General features: G+C 42.7%; 1 protein-coding gene across 1 annotated transcript in view; it reads right to left on the bottom strand.

Annotated features, from left to right (window-relative positions):
• Nucleotides 1–23,498, bottom strand: part of ofcc1 (orofacial cleft 1 candidate 1) — a 71,324-nt gene that overhangs the window by 35,523 nt on the left and 12,303 nt on the right. Inside the window, exons 10-16 of the mRNA XM_034109155.1 lie at nucleotides 22,612–22,732; nucleotides 18,144–18,386; nucleotides 14,821–14,969; nucleotides 14,497–14,611; nucleotides 13,515–13,800; nucleotides 7,404–7,495; nucleotides 5,572–5,711 (exon numbers count right to left, since the gene is read on the bottom strand). Of these exons, the coding sequence (XP_033965046.1) occupies nucleotides 5,572–5,711; nucleotides 7,404–7,495; nucleotides 13,515–13,800; nucleotides 14,497–14,611; nucleotides 14,821–14,969; nucleotides 18,144–18,386; nucleotides 22,612–22,732 (1,146 nt within the window). The remainder of the gene's footprint in view (nucleotides 1–5,571; nucleotides 5,712–7,403; nucleotides 7,496–13,514; nucleotides 13,801–14,496; nucleotides 14,612–14,820; nucleotides 14,970–18,143; nucleotides 18,387–22,611; nucleotides 22,733–23,498) is intronic.

Genomic DNA, 23,498 nt, shown 5'->3' with positions numbered 1-23,498 from the left:
ACACACTGGGCCTTCCCATGCACTCACACAGCTACCACAGCTACCAACGATGAAGAACAGGTTGTTTTTCCCTCTATACACTTTTTTTGGGAGGCAGTGATGCCAGTAGATGTGTAATACATTAAATGATTAATGCAGGACAAATAATGAAAAAGGAGATCTATCTATTCATCAATTTGGGTGAGGCGTACAGGGAAGAGTGCTGCAGAGGCTGAGTATGGGCCTCCAGAGAGTTGCATCAGTATTTAAATGGCTTTCACTTCTCTGACCTTGCCTCGTAACTGCAGGACATTGTCACCAGAGAGATGGAGACGGAGAGAGAATGAGGAGAGGATGGCGAGAGGAAAGACGAAGGGAATTACACGCAGAGATAAGGCGGGAGTGAGTGAGAGGATATCATTAGGAGCAAGAGAGACTAACTATATGTTATATGTGTGTATTTAGGTAGCAATTCAGTTGTGATAGACCAGAAACCTCCCCCATGATCATAGAGCAGATAAGGCATATGGACAGGGTTGACTGGGCTCCAGGTTTATCAAGTGTCACTCTTCCCTTGTATAAGCTTACAAACAAGACACAACAGCAACGTTGTGCAATTATCAATCGAGCATGCTTTAATTCTAAACTGGGAATGGCTAAAACAGGTCCGGTTTGCTTCATGCTCACACACACACACACTCTCACACACACCCATTTTAGAATCAAATTCTGATTACATTGGCATCTACGACTTGTCAGTGGTATTATTAGAGCTGCCAGTCAGCTGTGTTTTCCTAAAAAGTTCATATTTATGTGCACAGGGTACAGTGCATTAGAGCATGTTTGTGCTACAGTGCATTAGCTAGCATGTATCTGCGTGTACAAATCCATTTCTTAAATTCTCCGCGAGTTGTTTGTTGACTTTTCAGATCTTGTTTGGGGTGTTTATGTCAGTGTCTTGGGGAACGAGTGATTACAGATGAAAAGAGAAGAGCGTGAGGGAGGTGTCACCTCTGGCCTGGGTCTCTTTGGCTATCGCACCCGCCCACCATCTTGGACAAATCACACGCAATCACTCAAACGCTCCCTCGTGTAGTCATTTGTTCTCTATCTGAACCCTCCCTCTCCACTCCTCTCTCTTACGTGTCTGTGGGAAATACATTTCGTTTGACCCGGAACACCAATGGGACCGCACTCGGCTCTGACTGACAGCTACATCACTGCAGATTAACCAATCAAATCGCAACGTTAGCCTGTCAGGGATCTGACAGCTGTGATTTCCATAAAGGAAGTTGATTGTGTACGTCTGTGAGCTCCGGAGTGACCCAGGGCGCGTCTGGCCGCAGAGACCCTAACATGTGCACTCGGGCTGGGTAGCCAGGGGCCCTCTCTTTCACATGCACGCTCGCACTCAAGCAGACGCATTCCAGACCCAGGGGTGACCAGCACTGCCATCTCCACCCACCTCTCCTGCCAGCGTTACATCACAATTGATTGACCCTTGCGCCGAGTTGTGATTTGGAGCCGCAGTGTGCCGGGGATTGACAGCCTGGGACTCGCTGTTATTCCAGGTGTTTTTCTCCCCGTCTGTTTCTGCAGACCGATCCCTCTTTCCCCGCGATGAGTCTCTTCTTGAGAGGAGGAATGACACTGCAGGGTGCATGTTATCAATGTGTTCGGCACGTGATCCTGCAGCGAACGATATCACTTGTATGCAAACAGATGGAGGGCACAGGAAGACGGAGACAGACACAGAGCGAGTGAGTGCTCTGATAGGCTCGGTTGGGGGAAACGGGCGGAGAGGATTGTTGGTCCCCAACGAGGCGAGCTAACTGGGGGAAATTAGGTCAGTGTGTTCCCTCTGACTCCACAACAAGAACAGGCTGTGCGTGTGTGTGCACGTGTGTGTGTGTTTTGCCGGTGCACCTTCAGCACTGCACTGCTATAGTGACATACAGTGCAGGTCTGTGCGTGTCTCTGTGAATGTGCTAGCAAAGGTCACGCTGGATTTTTAATACAGGTGATCATTATTTCCTCCACTTTGATTCGACACCTTTAATACATACTTAATAGCGTTTGATAAATAGCTTTGAAGCCACCCGTATTTATTTTGATTCCTCATCCTTCTAATTGAAACACAAGTGTAGGATGTAACTACTCATAAGATCATCAGTAGTAATAAAATACTTCTGAATAGAAAAAAAAGAATAAAGGTTAAGTGACATTTATCCCCAAATGGCATTTTGGAATACAAAGCTTCGGGGACAGATGGAGTCAGTTCTGCAGTCGTGTGGCCTCCGGAGGATGTGGATGCCTTTTTTCATTCTACCTCCCACCCAGATATGCCTTGACTTTGTCTCTCTTCATGTCTCCTGATCAGGACACATACTATAATTGATATGAGATTTAGGGGGTATATTTCAATGTAATTAGAATCTTGATAATTGGACTAATTAGATCTAATTGCTACGTGAGAATGACTTTGATTAAAACAGGTTTCTCTCCTCAAAACCAGAACAGAACAAAAATGGTTGGGTGACATTGCTAAGACCCAAAGGTAATTTACAATAAACATGGATGCATACAAATAAGTAACAACAGATATGACCAAATACTAAGAAAAACAACTAATAATACTGATTTTGAATGTAATTAACCCTGAATATAAGGGAATACAAGCTAGCAACAGTTAGCTTTTCTGAGTACACTGTGAAAAGTACTGCTAAAGTACTTTCTTAGTTGTAAAATGAATTTACTTTATATGTTTACCTTTTCTAGAAGATGTTGCCTCACCATCCGTACGCATTAAATTAGCCCTATCAAATTACAACAGCTGCATTGAATCAGGTGCTTTGGTTTTGCTCAGTGCTATTCTGTGAGAAAAAAGGTGGTTAAGTTTACACTTGTCGAAATCAAATAAGCTGGAAGGTCGGCAGGAGCCTTTCATGTATGTTCAAACGGATAGCAGCAGCAAAGACACTTGTGAAGAGAAGAAGAATCATCCCAGGCTTATTTCCCCCTGCCAAGAATTGACTTGCAACTGTCAATACTCTCATTAAAAATAGCATTATCATTTTGTCTTTGGAATTTAAATGTATGGTTCACCGTTATTGTGATTCCATGCGACCCTTTTCAAAGGTGGATAGGTGCGCTTCTGAGGTTGTCAGCCAGGTACTTCAATAGAATAATACAAAAGAAGATAATTAAATGTGTAACTCGAAAGATGCACAGAGAAGTTGACCCTCACACACACATTACATTTAAAAATCAATATGTATCAAATCATATACAGTATAATGCAGAAAGCACAACATTATGTATTTTTAGTACATTTGAAACTGCAATCAGAAAAACAATAAAGTGTCAATTATGCCAAAAGAATTTGTCTTGAACCAAAACATGTTGTATAAGTTAAGGGTTAGAATTAGGCAGATTCACACACGTTATTTACTAGTGTTATAACTATCGGTACTGAGCGAACTGAGGCTCTGTGAGACATCCCTTTACATTTTATTACATTTATTCTACTTAGAGAATAAAGTGTTGCTGACTGTGACAGTGTGCAAATGAATGCTCTGTGAAAAGCCTTCCCAGACTACCCTAACTGAATCTTACTGTTTCCAAGTGTTTGCTAAATAATGCATGAGCATCTGATTTGCACATTGGTGTCGGGACGCCCTATAAAAATCTCAATGAGCTCGATCTCTTGTGGCTCAATAGATGGCAGTAATATCCCTCAATCACCGCAGTATGAATCCTCATCCCACATGAGAATGCATGTGTGCGCACGCATACTGTACACAGTGGAGACACACACACACACTCCCACACACATGCACAAATGCACACAGAGATACAAACAAAATGCCAGAAGAGATGGAGATGACATCATTACGGCACATAAAACAAAAAAAATCCGTAAACAATCCCTTTCGTGTGTCAGTCCTCAGGTGATGTAGAGAATCCCAGAGTAAGTCAAACAGCACAGTGGGAGAGACGGGTGAGGGAACGACTTGTATGCATGACTGCAGTGTCTTTAACTTCCCTGTGAAAGCCGGTATCTTCCGAATGTTCTGATTAGGCGAGGGCAAAGAGAAAAAGGTGCCTTTAGAGATACTGTGTGCGTGTAAAGATTAAATCAATAGCAGCAGCACCTTCACAGGGCATCAGGGAACCGCCAGGGCTGCAACTCAATACACTCCGTACCTATAACTGATAGAAATGTCTCGTCTCACGGAGCCCGGGCGACCGCTCAGAGGTAAAAAGCGGCACTATGAATAATCGTGAAAACCATTTAATTGTGTCCCTTTGTGCGCAGCCTGCCCGGGTTTCTGTGTTTCGTTCTGTGTTCACTCTCCCTCCAGATAGTCCCTGTGTCGTCATTTGTTTGGCAGGATACGCTGGTAATCATTTGAATTCCCCCAGTATGTTCAGAAGATGTCAGGGAGTAGTCTCTGATCTTGTTTAATATGTGACCAGCAGCTATAACTTACCAACTCGCAGAAATGAGGAAACATGGGTACTTCTAAATCTCCAGGGAGGGCTCTCGTTCTGTCTCCCTCACACACACACACACACACACACACACACACACACACACACACACACACACACACACACACACACACACACACACACACACACACACACACACACACACACACACACACACACACACACACACACACACACACACACACACACACACACACACACACACACACACACACACACACACACACACACACACACACACACACAATCCCCTCCCCTTAATTTAGTTGAAATAAAAACAAATACCTGTGAATCTTTTTGTTGAAATAAGCAATTTTGCTTTTAGCCTATTCTGATGCTCTCACGGCGCCGCTGCCTTGTTGCGTTTAACACGTTTGGCCAAGGTGTTTTAAAAATGCCGTGCATCCTGCTTGTTTGTATTTCATATATCCCTGCTTTCTCATTAAAATCAAATGCTGTAAGCCAAGACGAAGACGAAGAAGAAGAAGAGAGGAAAACACATTTTTCCTAACCCTCCTTTGTTGCGTGTTGTTGTGCAGAGGAGCAGGACACAAATAAACCACATCGTGACATAATGGGTGTCGGTTGAGCAATTGTTCGGTCTGGCTATGCAATATTGTTACAAAGCAAATTAGTTTAAAATAAAAGATTGATTCCTTTTGTCGCAAAAATGTAAATCACTGAGGGAAATGAGGCATGTTGAAATTAAACATTTCTGCATTTGATTTCAAAGTAAATCTAATGCAGACATTTTTTGTCCTGTCTTTTCTTTCTAACAAACTTTGTGACTTTCTCTAGTTTAAGGGCAGGTCATGAGGCTCCGGAAAGATATCCGCCTTTAACTTGTTGCTGGTGACAAATGAATACAAGATGAACGCTACCACCCATTTAGCTTGGATTGCCCTCGGATGCCATGTGACTCTATATCTGTACAGGAGGTGTTGGAGGCGCATTTGGTTGTCAGCTGCTTGATGCCGTGCACATCACTATCTGTCGTCACCCACAATTTCCTCTTTTTCCCTTCCCCACGTTTGAATGTTGCCAGACTCAAGCAGGATAATGAGTGGTGAGACTTACTGTAGGGAGAATGTATACTCCTCCATCTCCTCCGTAGAGAGGTTCTCCACTGAAGGCTGCATCTTCTGCTTGTCTACCTGCCGAGGCGGTGCGCTGCTCATGCTGGGGCCGCGGCTATTTGTCTTCTTGATTGGCTTCTTCTGTGAGGAGCAGAAATCGGGGAGAACACATGCGGATGTCATTTGTAATCAAAGCAGGAAACAGGCCTCTGAATTTATCTTGGGGGATGCACACGGTGACAGTGACAGTGTGCGTGGCACTCCGGAGCCTCTCCTATATCTCAACCGTGCCTCAATTGACACGAGAACAAGAAAGACGGCGAAATCGCATACGGCACGCCATCATTCAAGTTGAGTTCATTTGGAAACGTGCGTACAGTGACGTTAAATATGTGATATTGGAGCAGCTGGCACTGTTTTTTTCCACACAAGTCGTTTACTGTCATCGTCATAAACACAGTCAAATGGAGTTAGGAAGTGGGGTTTTAAATATTTCACCGAGGTACTTGGGAGCAGACATTATTTGTTAAGCCGCCAACATGTTAACGGCTTGCTTTCCCTGGCCCTGTCAGCCTGCCTGTGTTGCCCTTGGGTGGGCTTAGTGCCTTTCTGCTTGAAGTTGTGAAATACTCACTGATGTATGTTAATGAGATCCACAGTTAGAATAAGCAACCTCTCCCTTTCTTCTCACTCCTTTTTTTTCCTCTCCTCCATCTCTGTCTCTCCCTGTGAGATAAACTGGGCCCAGGAAGTAGTAAATGGGCAGGGCCCCATAAAAGCTCCATCCGTTTTCATAGGGCAATCTTTGCCAAAGCAAGCTTGGATTCCAGAGTGATGATCACAATAAAAGGGTGGAAAGGAGCGGGAAAAGAAGGCAGGGAGGGAAAAAATGCGGGAGATATATAAACCACAATGTTCTCCTGTGTCTCCCCACAATACATTTAATGCAATACCTTAAGAGCGGATTCCGTATATCGCTGGATTCCTGCCCTGTGGGCAAAGTGGTCGCCTGGAGAAAATTCATTTTAATTAGGCTTGCACTGCAGGTTGAAGGGTTGAAATCTGATCCCGAGCGCTCCCAGGCTGGGGCAGGTTGGAGATCACTTCACTTAATCATTAGACAACTGGGTTCAACAGCACGACATTTGACAGAGTTAGCAAGGCTTTAAAGATAGGGGGCCATGAGGAGAAGGAGAAAAACGTGGTCTACAGAGGCTAAGGATAAATAAAACCTCAGATCAACAAACTCATTTATTAAACCGGTCATCACTGATTAATGGTGGACTGAGGAGCCTCATGTACAGCAGGAGGTTAGTAGGAATAAAGACTTGGAGGGATAGAAGAAGGAGGCGGGGGGGAGGATCTGTGTGTGACAGGCGGAGGCTTGATGTTGTTCACAGGCCTCTCACTACCTCAACAATAACATCGCACCAACAAAAGGCCGCAGAGGAGGAACAATAGCAGCAATGCCAGATCAGCACAGAGTCATTTTGCAATTACCACTTCAAAGTATGGCAGGTAACATGCAGGCTTTGATTAATTTAGCTTAAGTCCTCTGTAGCACAGGAAGAGGCGTGTTCACAGCGGCTCGGAGGGAAAAGGGAGGCCTGGCTGGCGTTGCTGATTTCACAGAATTGGAGCTGCTTTGGCTTGTCAAGCAGATCAAAACTGGCTTTGAAGGCAGAAAAATACCTGTTAGTGTGAAATGTATTTTGACAAATCTCAGATAATAAGCTAGGTGTGTGTGGGGGGCGCACTGAGGGGCGGGAAGGAGAAAGCAGAAGGTGCTCATTTCAAGGGTGGGAACAGTTTCCCCCTAAATCACAGTGTTACCTTGTAGTGGATCTCGCCCTCTGCTTTCTCCCTGCTCGGATCACTCTTCTCTCCCGTGTTTCCAGAAATGGCTCCCGAGGAGGAATTCTTCCCTGCACCCCCCCCCCCCCAAAGAAAGACAAAGTAATGTGCAGTGAGTGTGAAAAAAGTACAAAATGTTCTTGTTTGTTTTCTTTCGCAAACCACATCTGGCAATCATAGTTAGGATCAAGGGTGGCGGAGTGGTATTTATATTGCAAAATCCAAATGATTGCGAGTATAGACTTGTTAAAAGTACTGAGGAAATATATATTTTTTAAAGTAGTGAAAACTGACAAAAAACTACTTTAACTATGAAAAAACATTACAAATCAAATCGAAAAGATGATTTACTTACAAAACATTAATCAAAACAACAATGCAAGGTTTAAAATGACTGAAACTCTGAAGAATAACGGTGTGCAGTATGAGGAAATCAAATACAATAGGTATTGCATATCTGAACACACTTGCTTACTGTTATTCTACTATATGTTTTTTTGTATACTATCCAGAGGCAGATTTTTCGTAGTAAAAAAAAAATCAGAGCTGAACCTCCCTTTCCGCAACGCTCTAATGTACGCAATTAGAAATGAGGAAAAATCTCAAAAGAAATTAACTTTGGTTGTAACACATTTCCCCATTCTTCTTTTCTCCGGAAAATGACTTTTGACGTATTTTTTCATCCTAACCCTCTTTCTTCTTTTCTCTCTCGATCTATCTGTCTCACTCTTTTTTCTTTTTTTCCCGCTGTAATTTAAATGGTAAGCCGCCAGATGTGTGTCTCATGCTTGAAGAGTCGGCGATCTGCATTATTTAGCATATTAACATTCACAGAATTTAAAAAAGGGTTCCTGCATTGCCTGGAGGTTGTAATTAAGTAAACCTTAGCTTGATACATGTACAAATCTCACTATGTGAAACTTTTCCCCCCGTGGAACCAGTCACATCTATATGATACATATGGAAGCCTGCGCGATGATATAATTTTGTCTTGCTGCAGGATTAAATATATCAGCAGTAATAACTTAAATAGAGGCGACACATCAGAAATCCTTCCGACAGCTCAAATGTACTTAAATGGCAGGAGGAGTCTGCTCGCTGCTATTTTTAAACCGGTCTGAAATCAGATTTCATCCTAACACAGCTGTAGTTTTTAATTACCGTCGCTTTGCTGGTAAACATGTGGAGTGCCTACAGTTACAAGGTAATGGGGTTATATTTGTTCTATTCCAGGAATCAAATCATTTATATTTCTGCATTTGCAAGACGTTACATAACTGTTAACTCACTTTTGTGTCAAGATTTCAATACTCTCACATCATTTCACATATTTTGTGTTCACAGTGTGAACATGTCTTCATGTCCCGACCTTCTTTTATAATCACTGATGAAGAAATGTCAGAGATGGAATAGCATTTAGTAAAGGAAGAAGGAGCATTTCAAGAGGAACAAGTCCGATCCACTTTTGGGTCAGATATACAAATGTTTTATATTATTTTCAGACCACATTCACGCATAAAAAAAAGTTTAGAAGTTTATTCTGCATTTCCAAATGTATAAAACACCCATATTGAGCAAAGGAGAGTATAGTCATATTTAATTGCTCATATAAATAATGAAGATAAAAGGGACAATTGGTAAAATACATAAAACATTTATATTATATTCAAACTGCATTTACCCCCAAAAAATAGATCTGTGTATTCTGCATTTCCAAATTGTATTTCATTCATATTTAGCAAAGTAAAGTTGCATTTTATTGCTAATATAAAAATGTGAAATGTTGCAAGTGCAGCAATAGTATATTATAGTATGTGTTGCTATGCAAACAGTATGAGACAGGGCAAAGTGGCCCATTGCCAGCTGCTTTCATACACACACACACACACACACACACACACACACACACACACACACACACACACACACACCTCAATCTCTATTACTAACAACAACCGTGGACTTGTCGAATTGGACCACTGTGGACTAGGATGCTTCCATAGATTGCACACACACACACACACACACACACACACACACACACACACACACACACACACACACACACACACACACACACACACACACACACACACACACACACACACACACACACACACACACAATCATTACATCAGGCCCCACTTGCTAATGCGCAGACGCTGTGGAACCGTGGTGAGCGCGGAGGAAGCATCGACAGCTTCGACAGATTCGACAGCTAAGGGCTACGTCTGTGAACTCGGAGCGTTGGAGCTGCCACAACTCCAGCCTCTCCGGGCACTCAAGGCCAACAACAAACTACTTGTTATCCCCCTGCGCTCTGACACACACACACACACACACACACACACACACACACACACACACACACACACACACACACACACACACACACACACACACACACACACACACACACACACACACACACACATCCAGAGCACTGCACCCACACACAGGACGGCGTACAAACAAAGATATTCATTTGTAGACACTTGCATACATGCGCAAACATTTTCCAGGGTAGAAACACAAATGAGTGTACCTCACAACTCAACATACCTCTTTTCTCTCCTGCTTGCACACCAAAACAGGCCGAGGAAAAAGAGAGGAAGCCTGGGGGCCGTAACACTGTGGAGACCCCATCACTGTGTTGCTGGTGAGATGCAACCAAGGCTGTATGGGGGCTCTCGCTCACCTAGGCCCCTAATTGCCTGATGACTGGTCCAAAGTTATAGAGGGATCGAAGGTCAGTGACTCACGGATTACCCCCGAGTCCACGTCCGGATCTCGTGTTAAGGTTGCTATGATACGGTGAGGATTTGGTGTCGCTTTACACAGGAGTTTATTTTCCTGTAATCCATTGCATTTTAATGACAATAACAGACACTAAATGCATACTAATGTGTAGAAAACGACTTGTTTCACTCTCAATGCTGAAGTCTTCTGCAAATCTGTCTTTATCATTCCCACAAAGGCTGGTGCTCTTTAGAGGAAAGACTTCACCTCTGGGTGTATTTGTCCCACATGCAATCTTTTAGCCTTGTTTACCACACAGCATGACACACGTGTATTTCTGCAAATAGGCTTCAAAGGGTTGAGTCCATCCATTTGGAATCCGGACATTTGTTGGATTAATTGGCAGGATGCAGAGTGCGACTGATTGAGAGGCTATGACGTAACGTTGTGGTTAAAAAAACTCTTGATGACTGGGACCGGCCCGGAGGGAAGCACATCCCGAAAGTGCAGGGCAGCGATCCAAAGAAGACATTAGATGAGGAATCCTCGAAATCTCCTACGGCGCTCAAGGGGATGGAGTCTACGATACATTTGTTAAAAAAAAGAGAAACGAAGAAGCAATATGGCAATCATGCGCGTGTTCATAGGGATCCTCTAAAGGCGATCATGAAACAAGAGGCTAATCTAATTAGTCGTTTGGGTTCAAACAAACCCAATGTAACTGGATCATTCAGTTAATGTGAAAGGTCACTTAACCCAGTGTGCCTGTAGCTAATCTCTTCGTTAAAACACCAAATGCACTCCTATGCTTGGACGAGTAAATTAATATTATCCAATGGCGAAATAATCAAGAGAAGGACAGTACATCTTCAGATTTCTCGATCAGAACTTGTCAGAGTTATTATCTCGGATTGGGATGTCAGGTTTGGTTCTGTAATAGACACCTCATCGCGCACTGTGATTTTTCTACAGGGATTAATTAACTTAAGGCCTCAGGAATACAAACTTCCAGTCTCACTGTCAAGCTCTGCCGTGTGTACGTTATCGCAATGACAAGAGGTCTCTGTATACTTGTCCTGATTCTGAGACAAATTGGTAATGTGGAAAAATCCCGGTGTCACACGCACGGCAGAAAAAAGTGATCTCCACACATCAGAAACAGAGAGGCATGAAATGGGAAGTAAATGTCTACTGACTTGACAGAGGGCTGAGGAAGGGGATAATTTGTTCTTTTTCTCCTCGCTCAATTGGATTTCCATATTTCTTTGGCTGGGTTAAAGTTGTCCGTCCGATCGCTCCCTTCAACATTGACGTAATCTCCACATCTGAATGCCATAATTCGCTCCAGAGGTAATGCAAAATGAACAGATCTGTATGTAAATGTGGCCCAGACGTCAGGTCGGCTTAGGGAGCGGGCGTGGACGAGGTGTTGTGCCGGACGGCTTTTGATCCGTTATTTCACTTACGGATCGGGTTCACTTCCCAGGCAACCTCCTCACCTGGCTGCGAGAATGTGTGTGTGTCGACGTCCGTGTCTGTGTGTGAGCCCTCGGAAAAGACCCGGTACCTTTTGCCTTGTGTGGCAGAACATAAATCTCCCATAGTGAGTGCCTCCCTCCCTTTCCTCTCCCTCTCTGGAAAGGCAGGCAGTTCGATGGGGACACTTCCCTTGTGGGCGTTAGGATCTCTGTGGGGGGTCACAGGTCAGTCGGCGGAGGAAGCGACAAGCTGTGAAATGTAAAAGACCAATTTCTTCCACATGTTTCAGTGCTGGGAGAACACTGCCAAGCTGTCAGCCGGCATCACGTTTAAAATGGGCCAGGGTGCTACCCAGCAGACCTGTCACAACTCATTTGTAATTAAAAAGCCTGTGTGATGTTTAAAGCAGAGCACCCCAGAAACTTTTGAGGACTGTTAAATAAAGATGAGCTGTGCGTGCAAAAAAAAAGAAAAGGAACAAAAAAAAGTGGGATGTATTAATAACAAAGAAAGTAGCCAGTCGCCTCTGGAGTAGATCAATACCAAATGAGCCTGGATCTGATTCCTGACGAAAGCCAGGATGCTGGATTACTTAGGGGGTAAAACAAGAATATTATGTTTTTAAAATGAGGAAATGGATGCTTATTACTATTAACAGAAGTCATTAGCCACCTCTAGATGTGGTTACGATTGTGGTATGACCTCGCCTTGACTGACAGATATGTTGTGGAACCACATCAGAACAGTGTATCTGATGGACACTATTGCCGTAACATATTGGAGTGTATCCCAGCATGCACTGAAAGAAAAGCAAACTAACAACAGTCCATCAGAACTAAAACATGGAAACATAATCATAGTAACACCTGGGAGTGCAAGTCTCACATCAACCTGAGCTGCATGTCTTCGGACCGTGGGAGGAAACCAGAGAACCCGGAGGAAAACAGCAGAATGTGGGGGAAATATGCGAGCTCCACACAAAGACAGTCTGCTCTCTGTGAGGAACAACTAACCACTGAGCTACTAAGCAGATGCTACAACGGTGCACCTGCTATCTAAAACCACTGCTTTCTAAAGTGATGCCAAACTACGGTAATCAGATTACACAGGAAACCAGAGTAATCCAGTGATAATGGGAAGAACTTGTAAATGTATGGTGCATTAATCGCAGAGTGTCGGTTAAAAAAATAAGACTTTTACCGCATTATCTCAGTAAAACACATATAACCGAGAATTGATAAAGCCAGAAAATGTGTATTAATGATACAAAAATAACAAGAATGTGTGTCGGCATGTCACAATGTATTGGTTACTTTAGCTAAATTGGGCAATGGAGTATAAAGCCATGCATATTGAAAGTCTTATATTTCTTGAATGTACTCTTAGAAATTGGCTAACATTAGCATTAGCATATCGATAATTTGGATAAATTATTTGCAGTCCAACAATTATAGAAGAAAAGTGAGAAACGTAACACCTAGAAAGAATGATGGTGTCATTTTATACGTTTATATAAGGCTTTCTGTGTCAGCGTGCCAAACATTGTTTGTTCACCAATGGGCGGTTGTTTTATGGAGACTCATTATCTGAATGTGAAACAAGTGTTGTGCTTCTTGCTCAAACATTTGCCTTTACTAACACTAATTCTACAGTGTATCCGGATTTTTGCATTTAATCTAACTAAGAAAACATCATTAGTTTGATATCGCTCCTGTCTGTCTACACACGGTGGATCAACACCACCCAACCCTCCCCTGGAGCAGTTCTCCTCAGCGAGGCCTGCCACTCTTCTCTTCCCAGTGCTTGTGACATTCGGGTGACATTTCCTCCCCACCGCGGCATAGTCGGGGGGTTTTAACATAGGACCCCTACCTGGCAGAGATGAGGAAGAGCACGCCGAATCAGCTGACAGGTAGAGAGGAGACCCCCGGTGAGAGAGAACCACAGAGGGCTCTCCTGCTCTGCTGCTGGGCCCCGACGGCTGGGAGTATAACTGGGGCAGAGGACGGAGCTGCGCCTGAGACTGGATTGGCAGTTGGCCTGGTGGTTGGTCAAGATGGACCTCAGGGTGGGGCATCAGAGGGGGGTTGGGTGGGGGGATGGATAGGGAGATGCAGCGCTCTGGAACACCAGATGTCCCAGAAGGGAGCCGCTTTACCTGAAACATCAAAAACAATCGGTGTGTTTAAGGTCTACACATGGGTTCAGTGAACATTAATATAACCACTTCATTTTGAAGTCAACAACAATTATGATCATATTCTTCCATTGCATCACCATATTGTGTGGGAAGAACAGCATGTGTGTGTAATTAAACTACAGGTGTAGAGTTAAAACTGCAGACAACTATTAGTATTTGCCATGATTGCCTACAAATAATTCAATTTTGATCCTATTTGTGGCTAGTATGACTATTGCACTCCCTATTGTTACTCAAAGACGTGGGCTATTAACATTGTTTTGAAATCAAAGCAGTAATGATGATGCCGTAATGCAAACAGCATGTCACAGTGGAAGGGACACATACAGAGACAACCCCAAGACACAAAGCTTTGTTCTGGATTTTAATTCAATTAAGATGTTTACTAATCTAATCAATGCATCAGCCATAATGCATCCGGAATCGCTGGGTAAAGATGTGGTTCCTGTTTGCTCTCTGGGGCCAATTACTTTTATCATAGAAATCCAAAAATCCAAGCCCTGTTCCACCATCCTGCCCCCTAAATATCACATAACATCAGTGTGTAGGAAAGAACATGCACACACACGAGAATATGATATAGCCAGCAAACGATTAGGAATATAACATAAAAGAAGATGATACGTATCTGCAAAAGAAACATGCATCACACACCTGAAAGTACAAGTTGCACAGCCAGTGGTCTAAATCTGAGGAGATGACGGCTTCAATCTTTTTGAATTGGTCCAGGCGTGTGTTCGGCTCCCCCCTGAGCAGAGGGGTTTTGAACCTGGGTCAATGACACATAACCGGTAATGGTCACTTTACAACCAGATTTATGATGGGTTAGGTATTTTCAAACTCAAGGTCTGAAAATAATTACAATGTTATGATAGTTCGCGTGATGTTTTGAAAGTAGTAGTTTAATGAGCCGGAATATTAAGGAAAATAAAAACAATTTTGAGGACCGACTGATGATTTGATACGGCTTTGACGCACCTGCCCTGGACCAAACCGAGGCTCGATCCACAAACAGGAAATGCCCCCCACGCCACTACAGAGCTGATGTGACTGCCGTCCCCTGGTAGTGTGATCAGCTGGAACACCAGGACCATGGAGGGGACGACCTTACAGGCCGCAGGACAGATCTGCAGACACATCGGAAGGCACAAAGTCACTCACATTTCCACTTAGTTGAACTCGCACGCGTGCAGGCACATACACAGTGACACGGCATATACTGTACTACGGGAGTAAGCAAACATAGACTTGCTCACAGCCATGAAGCCAATGACAAACTGACACTCAGAAGGTACCAAACATGACAGGAGCCCTCGGGGAGCTACTTAATCTGCATCCTAGACTTGAAACCTCTTTTAACTTATTTCTCTGTTATTTAAAGAGCTTTTTTAACTGCCACTCTTACCCATCCAACCTTGGAAATTCTCTAAAAGGAGATGTTGGATAATGATAAAGACAGTTGATCTCAAACATAGGGTGGAGGATAATTGCCGTTGTAGTGTACAAGCTGACAGTTACTTTGAAGTGAATTTGCATTTAAGCTACATAAATCAAACTGATTATGTCCAGGAGCACATGAAACTAAAAGTGTTAGCGGTTAGCAGTCGACGGCAAACATTCTTATTTACCCAGAGAACGGTGGGTTTATTTAAAAAATGAACTGACAGTGAGGTGTGTGTGCCACTTCATCCATCACTGGGTGGACATATTGTATCCCTTTATTAGTTGTAATGGAAAAACGCAGGGGACTTGTTTTAACACATAAATCATGTGTATCCCCCCGTACCCCCCCTGATAACCTGCTTTTGGTATGCACCTGTGAAATGATGGGTAGTAGTGTCTGAGCCAGGACACAAATGTATGGCATAATATCACGGATTATGGATATTGAGGATATTTCATATTATTCATTTACTGTAAGAAATATACCTGCATAAATAGTCATTTGTGTGCATATGTGTGCAGTGCCGCACGCAGACATGTGTTTGCATATGTGTGTGTGGGAAGCGTTGCAGTGAGGTTTGTGAGCTTGGATGATGTGGATGATGGCCCGATTGTGCTTTTTCTGGGAGTTTCTCTCACACACACCTCAAAATGAGCATACTAGGGCCCCTTTAGAAAATGGACATGGTGCAAGATGACTCAGTTCTTAACCATATAACTAAAAATGATCCCCGATGACCAAAACATAGGACAAAAAATGAATAAAATGACAAAGAAATACATCGACCTCCGTAAACTCCTCAGAAGTTTTTACACTTTTTATTTTCTTCCTCATTCCTTTTGCTTCCAGCTTTAATATTACATTTTGGGATTTTACGCTTCTTCCCATTCGGTGTAAAAAGTGCACAAAGACTACGGGCTCTTCAGATGTCGGGCCGACTCCTCTCATGTGCTCCCACTTGCCTTGCATATCCAAGACATGTTCAACTGTACTGCACTGTTTCTGTCTAAATCCGAAACCCAGACACACAAAGCAAAGGGGTGAATGAAAAAAAAGAGGAGAGGGAGGAAAGGAAAATAAGCTCCTGGCTTCCTCTTACCATCACTAATTCCTCATTTCCTCTTAGAAGGCACTGTAAGCACTCCTGAAATTGCACGGCACAGTGTGGGCAAGAGGAGAGGCAGAGAGAAAACATCCAGGCTGATGCTGATAGTGGTGGAAACGCTGATCAGATCTGTTTGTCAATGAGGACAACAACAACAACAACAGGTTTGTCTATATAGCACAGGCGAGGGTTTGGGGAGGGAGTAAGAGTGACATGAGGCATTTACCACGCTTTACTTAAACCTTTTCTACCTCTGAATCAGATCCCAGGTCCGCATTCAGTTTATGCCAGCTTTTACCCGCCCTTTATGTTTTATAGGAGCTGCAGACAATATTATCAGGCTGCTGTAGCTCAGTGAATACGCCCACCAGCACATTGGCAGTGTCCACATGTGCTAAATGCTCCAGCTAAGGCCTGTGGAGTTGCCATCAGAACACTGAAGAAGCCCTTCCTGAGCCTGTACAAAACTCTATGAGGGACACTGGATTTAGTGCCTTCTGTTTTAAGGTTTTTCTCTTGTGAATCTTGCCTACTGTGCACACACCGACCATGAATAAACACAAACAAAGAGATCTAATCCACTGGTCAATATCGACCATCCAAAACGAGAATTTTAAAATAAGCTTCTATGGAGGATGTCTTCCTCAAATCAAGAGGTTTAAGGAAGTGGTTGTGAAATGTGCATAGATTTAATGTAATCTGATGTTTTTCTTCATGAAAAGGACTAAGAATGAAACAAGTTTAGTCCTTGACTGTACATTGGGAATGGAGGTTGAATTTGTAATACTAATTTTAGTCAACTTCCTCCTTTTATCCAGTTGCAGAGGCTCAAAGACGTGCAGAAAAGACACTACATTTTTCATTGCATTTGTACATTTTCATTCCAATAAAACATTACTTCCTTATATAAATGAATAATTGATCCGCAGTTTGATTTACATGCATGGATTAAATGTCATGTTTGAAAAGTTGTTGTTTTATTCATACGGAGATCCCCGGAGAAAAACCTAGAGGCTATGCGTGCCGTATTTTCATATCCCGTCTTTTACAGCAATATAACTTCTCATAACCCTTTCAATCTTCACTGCAACTGATGAAACCGGGGGAAAGAGGAATTTCGGAAATAATGTGGCAAAAACTAAAAACTAAACACGAGTGTAGTCGGTTCTGCCATATTAGCAAAGCATGTTTTATTGTTGGCTTTTATCTGAGGGGACTGTTTGTTTTCAGATTGCGCTTTACTGAGACTTTCCGTTGTATTTCACATCAAAGGCTTTGTCCGGGTTATTGAAAGTGAGTGTGTTTTAATTCAGGTTCCCTCAATGTCAAAATTGCTTTTGGATAAGAGATATTTATATTTATTCAAATATTTAGCTGGAAATAAAAGAAATATTCAAAGCAATGTCCCCAAGCATCGCATGAATAAAGAGGTGGTTATTAAATGAGATTGCAGCGTAACAAATCACAACCTGATTCTGTCCTTTCCTTTTGTGTATAAAAAAGTGTTCGTGTCAATACAGGAAAACAACTTTTTACTGGTACCTCAAAAATCCGACCTCTGGGTATTTTTTCACAACAGCAACAACAGCGATCTCTGTTTTGTTTGAATTCAGTTATGATTCATTGTTGCTTAAAATTCAAGCCGTTTTCTAAATCCACAAAAAAACCGAGATATTTCTGATGTCTTGTTGAGTGTTTGCTTTTTTAAAATGTTTCTTCTTTCTGTGTTTGATGTTCTGCTTTTGTCCTCACCAGGAACAGGCTCTGGTTGATGTTCAGGTCGGTGTCGCAGTAGCGGCCGCGATGCTCGATGGGCTCCGTGGACACCGCCCGCTCATGCTGCTCCTTCTTACCGTGCCAGGCCAGAGCTGGACCCCCGAGACGGCTGTGAAGGGCCACACTGACTGTGTAGAGGCCCCTCGGCAGCTTGTCTCTGGTGGCTCTGAGGCAACACACACACACCTCCACAGGCTGAGGGGATGTGATCTGGTCCACCTGTAACACACAGAACATAAGGTCTGATTACAATATTCCATTCATTTTTTTTTTCCAACATCAACTGATTGTATTACCTAGCCTAAAAACCCTTATAATTATATTAAGACTGTAGATTATAGTCAGGGTTTGTTTGCAGTTAAGTGTAACAATATTATAATTGATTATCAACGTTATCTTACGAAAGCGTTTATATTTGTTAATTAAATGTTGCACTATGAGCTATCAGTAATGACCTCCCTCTGATAAACAAACATTGTTGACAGTGTTTGGCTTCCACGTTTACCAAGTTGTAAATGCTGTCAAGACTTGTGTTATCGTCTGTAATGCACTACATAACTATTTGAAGGAGTGCTATGTAAATAAGGTTTACTTGCTTAGATACTTTGTAGCTTCCCTCCTTATTTACTTACATCGTTAGCTGTTGTTGAACTTAGAAATCTCGCTATCACTTCTTGTCCTTAGGGTTGAGTCTCTGGGTTATGACCTAAAGGACCTAACCCTTACCCTAGCTTAAGGGTGCTGTGCTGTCTTTACCTCAGATTATTAAGGGAAACCCCCCAGTTGTTGGTATTGCTGAAATACTTTGTAACTGCGCTCCTTAGTTACTTACAGTAAATACTTAGCAGTTGTTGAACCAAGCAATCTTGATATTAGTTGTTCTTGTTATTGTAGAAAATACTTTAGAGTAGCACAGCATTGTCTTTACCTTAGATTTTCATGACATAACCCGATAACATCCTTGTTAAGAACATTATCAGAATCAGAATACCTTTATTAGTCCCATTATTGCACCATATCAGAAAATAAGGTCATAACAAAAACCAAAGTAACATGTCATTTACTAAAGGAGTGAAGTGAGAGAAATATCCCAACCTTGCTATATCTAGCCCATCCAATGAATATAATATTACATTACATTTAGCTGACGCTTTTATCCAAAGCGACGTACAATAAGTGCATTCGACCAACAAAATACAAACTTGAAGAAATTAGGAACAACATCTGGACTTAAGAAAGCATGGCCACAGTGTTAGATAATGGGGTTTGTTGTCGCTTGTTGGAGCATTGACAACTTCTAAATAATGATTCCTAACCATGACGCTTTGTATTTGTTTTTGAGGAAGGCAACTTCAGGTACGTTTTCTTAACAAGAGAAGTGTGTTTGTCCAACTGCAGTGAAGCAGTCATGTATGTAAGACTCGCCCGTACAGCTGCGGGCTTCCGTCCAATGATCTCCATTCAACCATTTAGAGGTTAAGTGCCTTGCTCAAGGGCACATCAGCATTCCTTGTTATCGAAGTTGAGAGCAGTATTTATTTCCCCTGGCCACACTGCCCATTCAGATGAAGGTTTGAAAACGCCAACCTTGTGGTAATGAGCTCATCCCAACAACCTTCAGGCTACATCAGCCCACTTGTTGTTTATTTGCTTGTTTGTTTTTGTTGACATGTGCCTCCTTTTTAGGGCTTAGCATGAGTAATAGGGTGGTGCGACAGTTTACTTTTATGAAACATAATCAGAGAACAATGTAAATACATATTCAGTCTCTTGTCCCCTATGGCATCTGTTGAACAGCACTACATGAAAAGTCAATCTGGCTTAAACAGAGCCACTTCTTTTATCACCACTGATATGTTTGTAATCTTCAGTAGCAATGTTGATTGGTCCCTTGTTGTTTGTTTGGACATTTTTTCCATCCAGTTGTTCATCTAACACACGCTATCCTTTCCTGTCCAATCTAGGGTTGCACCTATCCACTACTAGTATGGGATATTTGCAGGTTCTAGTTTATATAGCTGGAAAGGTCATTCCGAGACAATTGGGCTGATCTATTCAGTTTGATTCTACGTTTACGCCTGATTGCACTGATAGGGAAAACATATTCAACATGTCAGCTGTTTGGAGGTATTTTATACTTACTACTCCAACATGTATTAATACTACTTGCCATATTTCATGAAGGGTGCAAAATCAAAGATATAACACTTAATGAGGCACCTCCGGAAGCATGAGGCTAAGCAACAAGTTCAACACATTTCAAAAGTGTTGCAGGTGCACAGTGAATTTTTTCACTGCCAAGTAATGATTCTGAATGGCAATCGGTACCTAGAATCAGACGATATCGAAACCCCAGTTATCGTATACAGTATCAATACTAAAAAAGGCCTATTTATGCATCTCCTGTTATCCCATCCAATCTTTTTAAAGTGCATGCATTTGTTTCCCTTTGATGAACTCAGATCTATCTTGCAAAGCCAATTTATTTTATGCACTTGAATTATCAGTTGACCAATTTAGGTCAAATGTGAAATGTGTCAAATAGAGCCAGTGTTGTCACCAAAACAACCTGACACACATCACACACACATTCACCTCACACCGGTGTGTGAGGGGGGAAGGTGTGTGCTGAGCCCTGCTGCAGTAATGCTCCTCAATCTACCCACTGTGAGCATCTTTGCATACCGAAACAACAAAAACAATTTAGGCAGAAGTGAAATTAGTATAATTGGTGGCAAAGCGGTTTAGCCCACACATCTTACATTTGGGAGGAAGTGATGGAGGCCTCCAAACCCCCACACTGGAAAGAGATGGAAAGGAAGAGGAGGAGGATGATAAAGGAGGGGAAAAGAGGCAAAGAAATGAACAACAATAACGCGGTCCAATATAAGGAGGTATTGTTATTATCTGGCCTGCATGCTTTGCGTGTAAGAGACGGGCGAAGAAGGTAAAAGGTGAAGTGAGCCAATTTTCCATATCAGAGGTGGTTTGTTTGCCCCGAGCCTGAGTTGTGCCTAAAGTGCCGTAACATTACAGCACTCCTACAGATGAGATCAAAGGCTCCAGCGAGTGATCCTCCGTGGTTTCTCTGGCAAGCGGCCGTCCTCTCGCTGAAACATCTTTTCAGGGCTTTCCACACATTGACTGATCACACAACATGCACTCTTAATAGAGACAGGAAATGCCACATACAAAAACTTCCTTTCTTTCTAAGTATGGGCTAATATTCAGAGATTAAGCTTTCTCGTTAATTATTTTCATTTTAATTAGTAAATCTTAATTAACAATGAACATTTACCCTTAAAAATTGTTGGCTTCGGAATGAAGGAGGGGGGTGAAGAAAGCAGAGAATAAATATGACAATCTTTTTGGGACCGCCGGGCAGGATTACTGATGCAGGCTGCCTTAGTTATTAAACACGTTCTAAATTAAATGCCTCCATGAATTTTGCACAGATATATATTTTCATAGTTTTGCATGCCAAATGTGAATTTTATATTTCAGATGCATCTCGCTGCAGTCATTTTAGGGAAATGTCATATAAACAAAGATTTTGTCATTTACCAAAAGAAATTACTATGCGTGGCAGGTTTGGCCATTGCTTTCTCTCACTCTCTTTCTCTCGTTCCCTCTCCCTCTTTTGCCCCCTATTCTGCCTGTGCCGGTTGTTTCAAGTCAGCAAGCCATAAAAAATCTTTATCTCAGTGAAACACAGCAATTTGGGAGATAATCGAATGGTGACTGGGGGGCACAAACGCCAGTCTGAGGAATTATACCACAATCTCCCCTGCATTTACAACCTTCCTCAAAGCTAGTTGTCACCCTGGAAGGAAAGCCCCCGACTGAAGATTCATTACATCTTTAAGCCAGCATGGTGGCATGGCAGCCTCATCCCCAGATGCAACACAACAGCAGCCTCCTCCCACAGCTGCTGATGCTACCGCTAAAGCTGCAGCTTCCTCCTCTCTTTCCCACTTCTCTGTTCCCCTTTTATCATCTCCAAAGACTCCTTTTCCCTCCTACTTAAATTCCTAAAACCACAGACGCCATCCGCACAAAGCAGGAGGAAAAAAATCTTTATACTGTATAAAAAGAACGCGACTGAATAGTTAGCATACAGTATATGAGACGGTTTTTGCTCGTGGTGCCTGTATGTGAATGTGCTTTTGTGTGGGCATACAGTACCCATTAGTGTAATGAAAGGAGTGAAGGAATTTGAAAAACATGGGAGATAATTTCCTCATTCCCTTACAGGTCCCACTCGTGGCATGATTTCAGATAATTACATCATTGCAGTGTTTTTTTGCACAAACAAACCCTGCATATTTTTGGGTAAACATTTCGGGATCGATATCTCCTCCCGTGATACAAGCCTTGAGGAGATTAAGAGCTATGTCACTTCCTGTTTGTGCAGCTCACAGTCAGGGCGGCTAACAGATCTTACCGGCCACTGGGGTCGTGATGCCGAAGAGGAGGATTCTGGGAGCTCTGTCATCTGACCGTATTTTGCCATCGCTTCCTCTTGGCCTTCCCCCAGCGCTCTGAGTGACGGGCTTTCAATGGTTCTGCCGCTACACACACACACACCACACACACACACACACACACACACACACACACACACACACACACACACACACACACACACACACACACACACACAAATACAAGAAGCTAACCCTGTTAACAGCCACCTGCATTTTGGACTCTGTTGTTCCACTCTGTAGCCAACAGCAGCTCAATCTAATAACACCACAACAAAACACTTTCCACGGGTCCCTCTCTTTCTCTCTCCCTGCCTATCTTGCCGTTTCAATCTTATCATTGGTAATGTAATAAGCGGCTGCTTCGCTCTGTCTCCTCGCCACCTCTCTTAATTCCTCAAAATAAAGCAATATCACAGGAGCCCTGGCCTGCCTGTGACTGGGGATAAGATGCTTGTAAAGGGAGGGATAATTCAGCAAATAAATGCTCGGCATCAAAGGCAGGCACTGGGTCTTTCTTCCCTTTCTCTCCCTCCTCAGTGTTCGCCTATCAAAAGTATTACATGTGCTTTCATCAGTTCACAACAAGGCACAATGTGCTTCTTAATGCAATTACTCGACCTCCATTAAATCAGAAACAGTGGAAACAAATGAATTACACATTTGTTCCAAAAACCACAAGTCAGCGCCGCGTCTCTTCTCTTTATTTTATTTTCCTTTCATAGGCGCAGGGAGAGAAAAAGTGGAATCATTTCTCATTAAATTTCAGGCAGATGTAGCCCTAGGTGATGCATAGAAAGTCTCCCATGCCTAATAGCCACCCACCATTGATATCAGAAGGAATTTA

The sequence above is a fragment of the Pseudochaenichthys georgianus genome, chromosome 20 (assembly GCF_902827115.2).
Source record: "Pseudochaenichthys georgianus chromosome 20, fPseGeo1.2, whole genome shotgun sequence".
Classification (NCBI taxonomy): Eukaryota; Metazoa; Chordata; class Actinopteri; order Perciformes; family Channichthyidae; genus Pseudochaenichthys; species Pseudochaenichthys georgianus.
The sequence above is the reverse complement of the archived record's forward strand: the minus strand, read 5'-3'. Positions and strand labels throughout refer to the sequence as shown.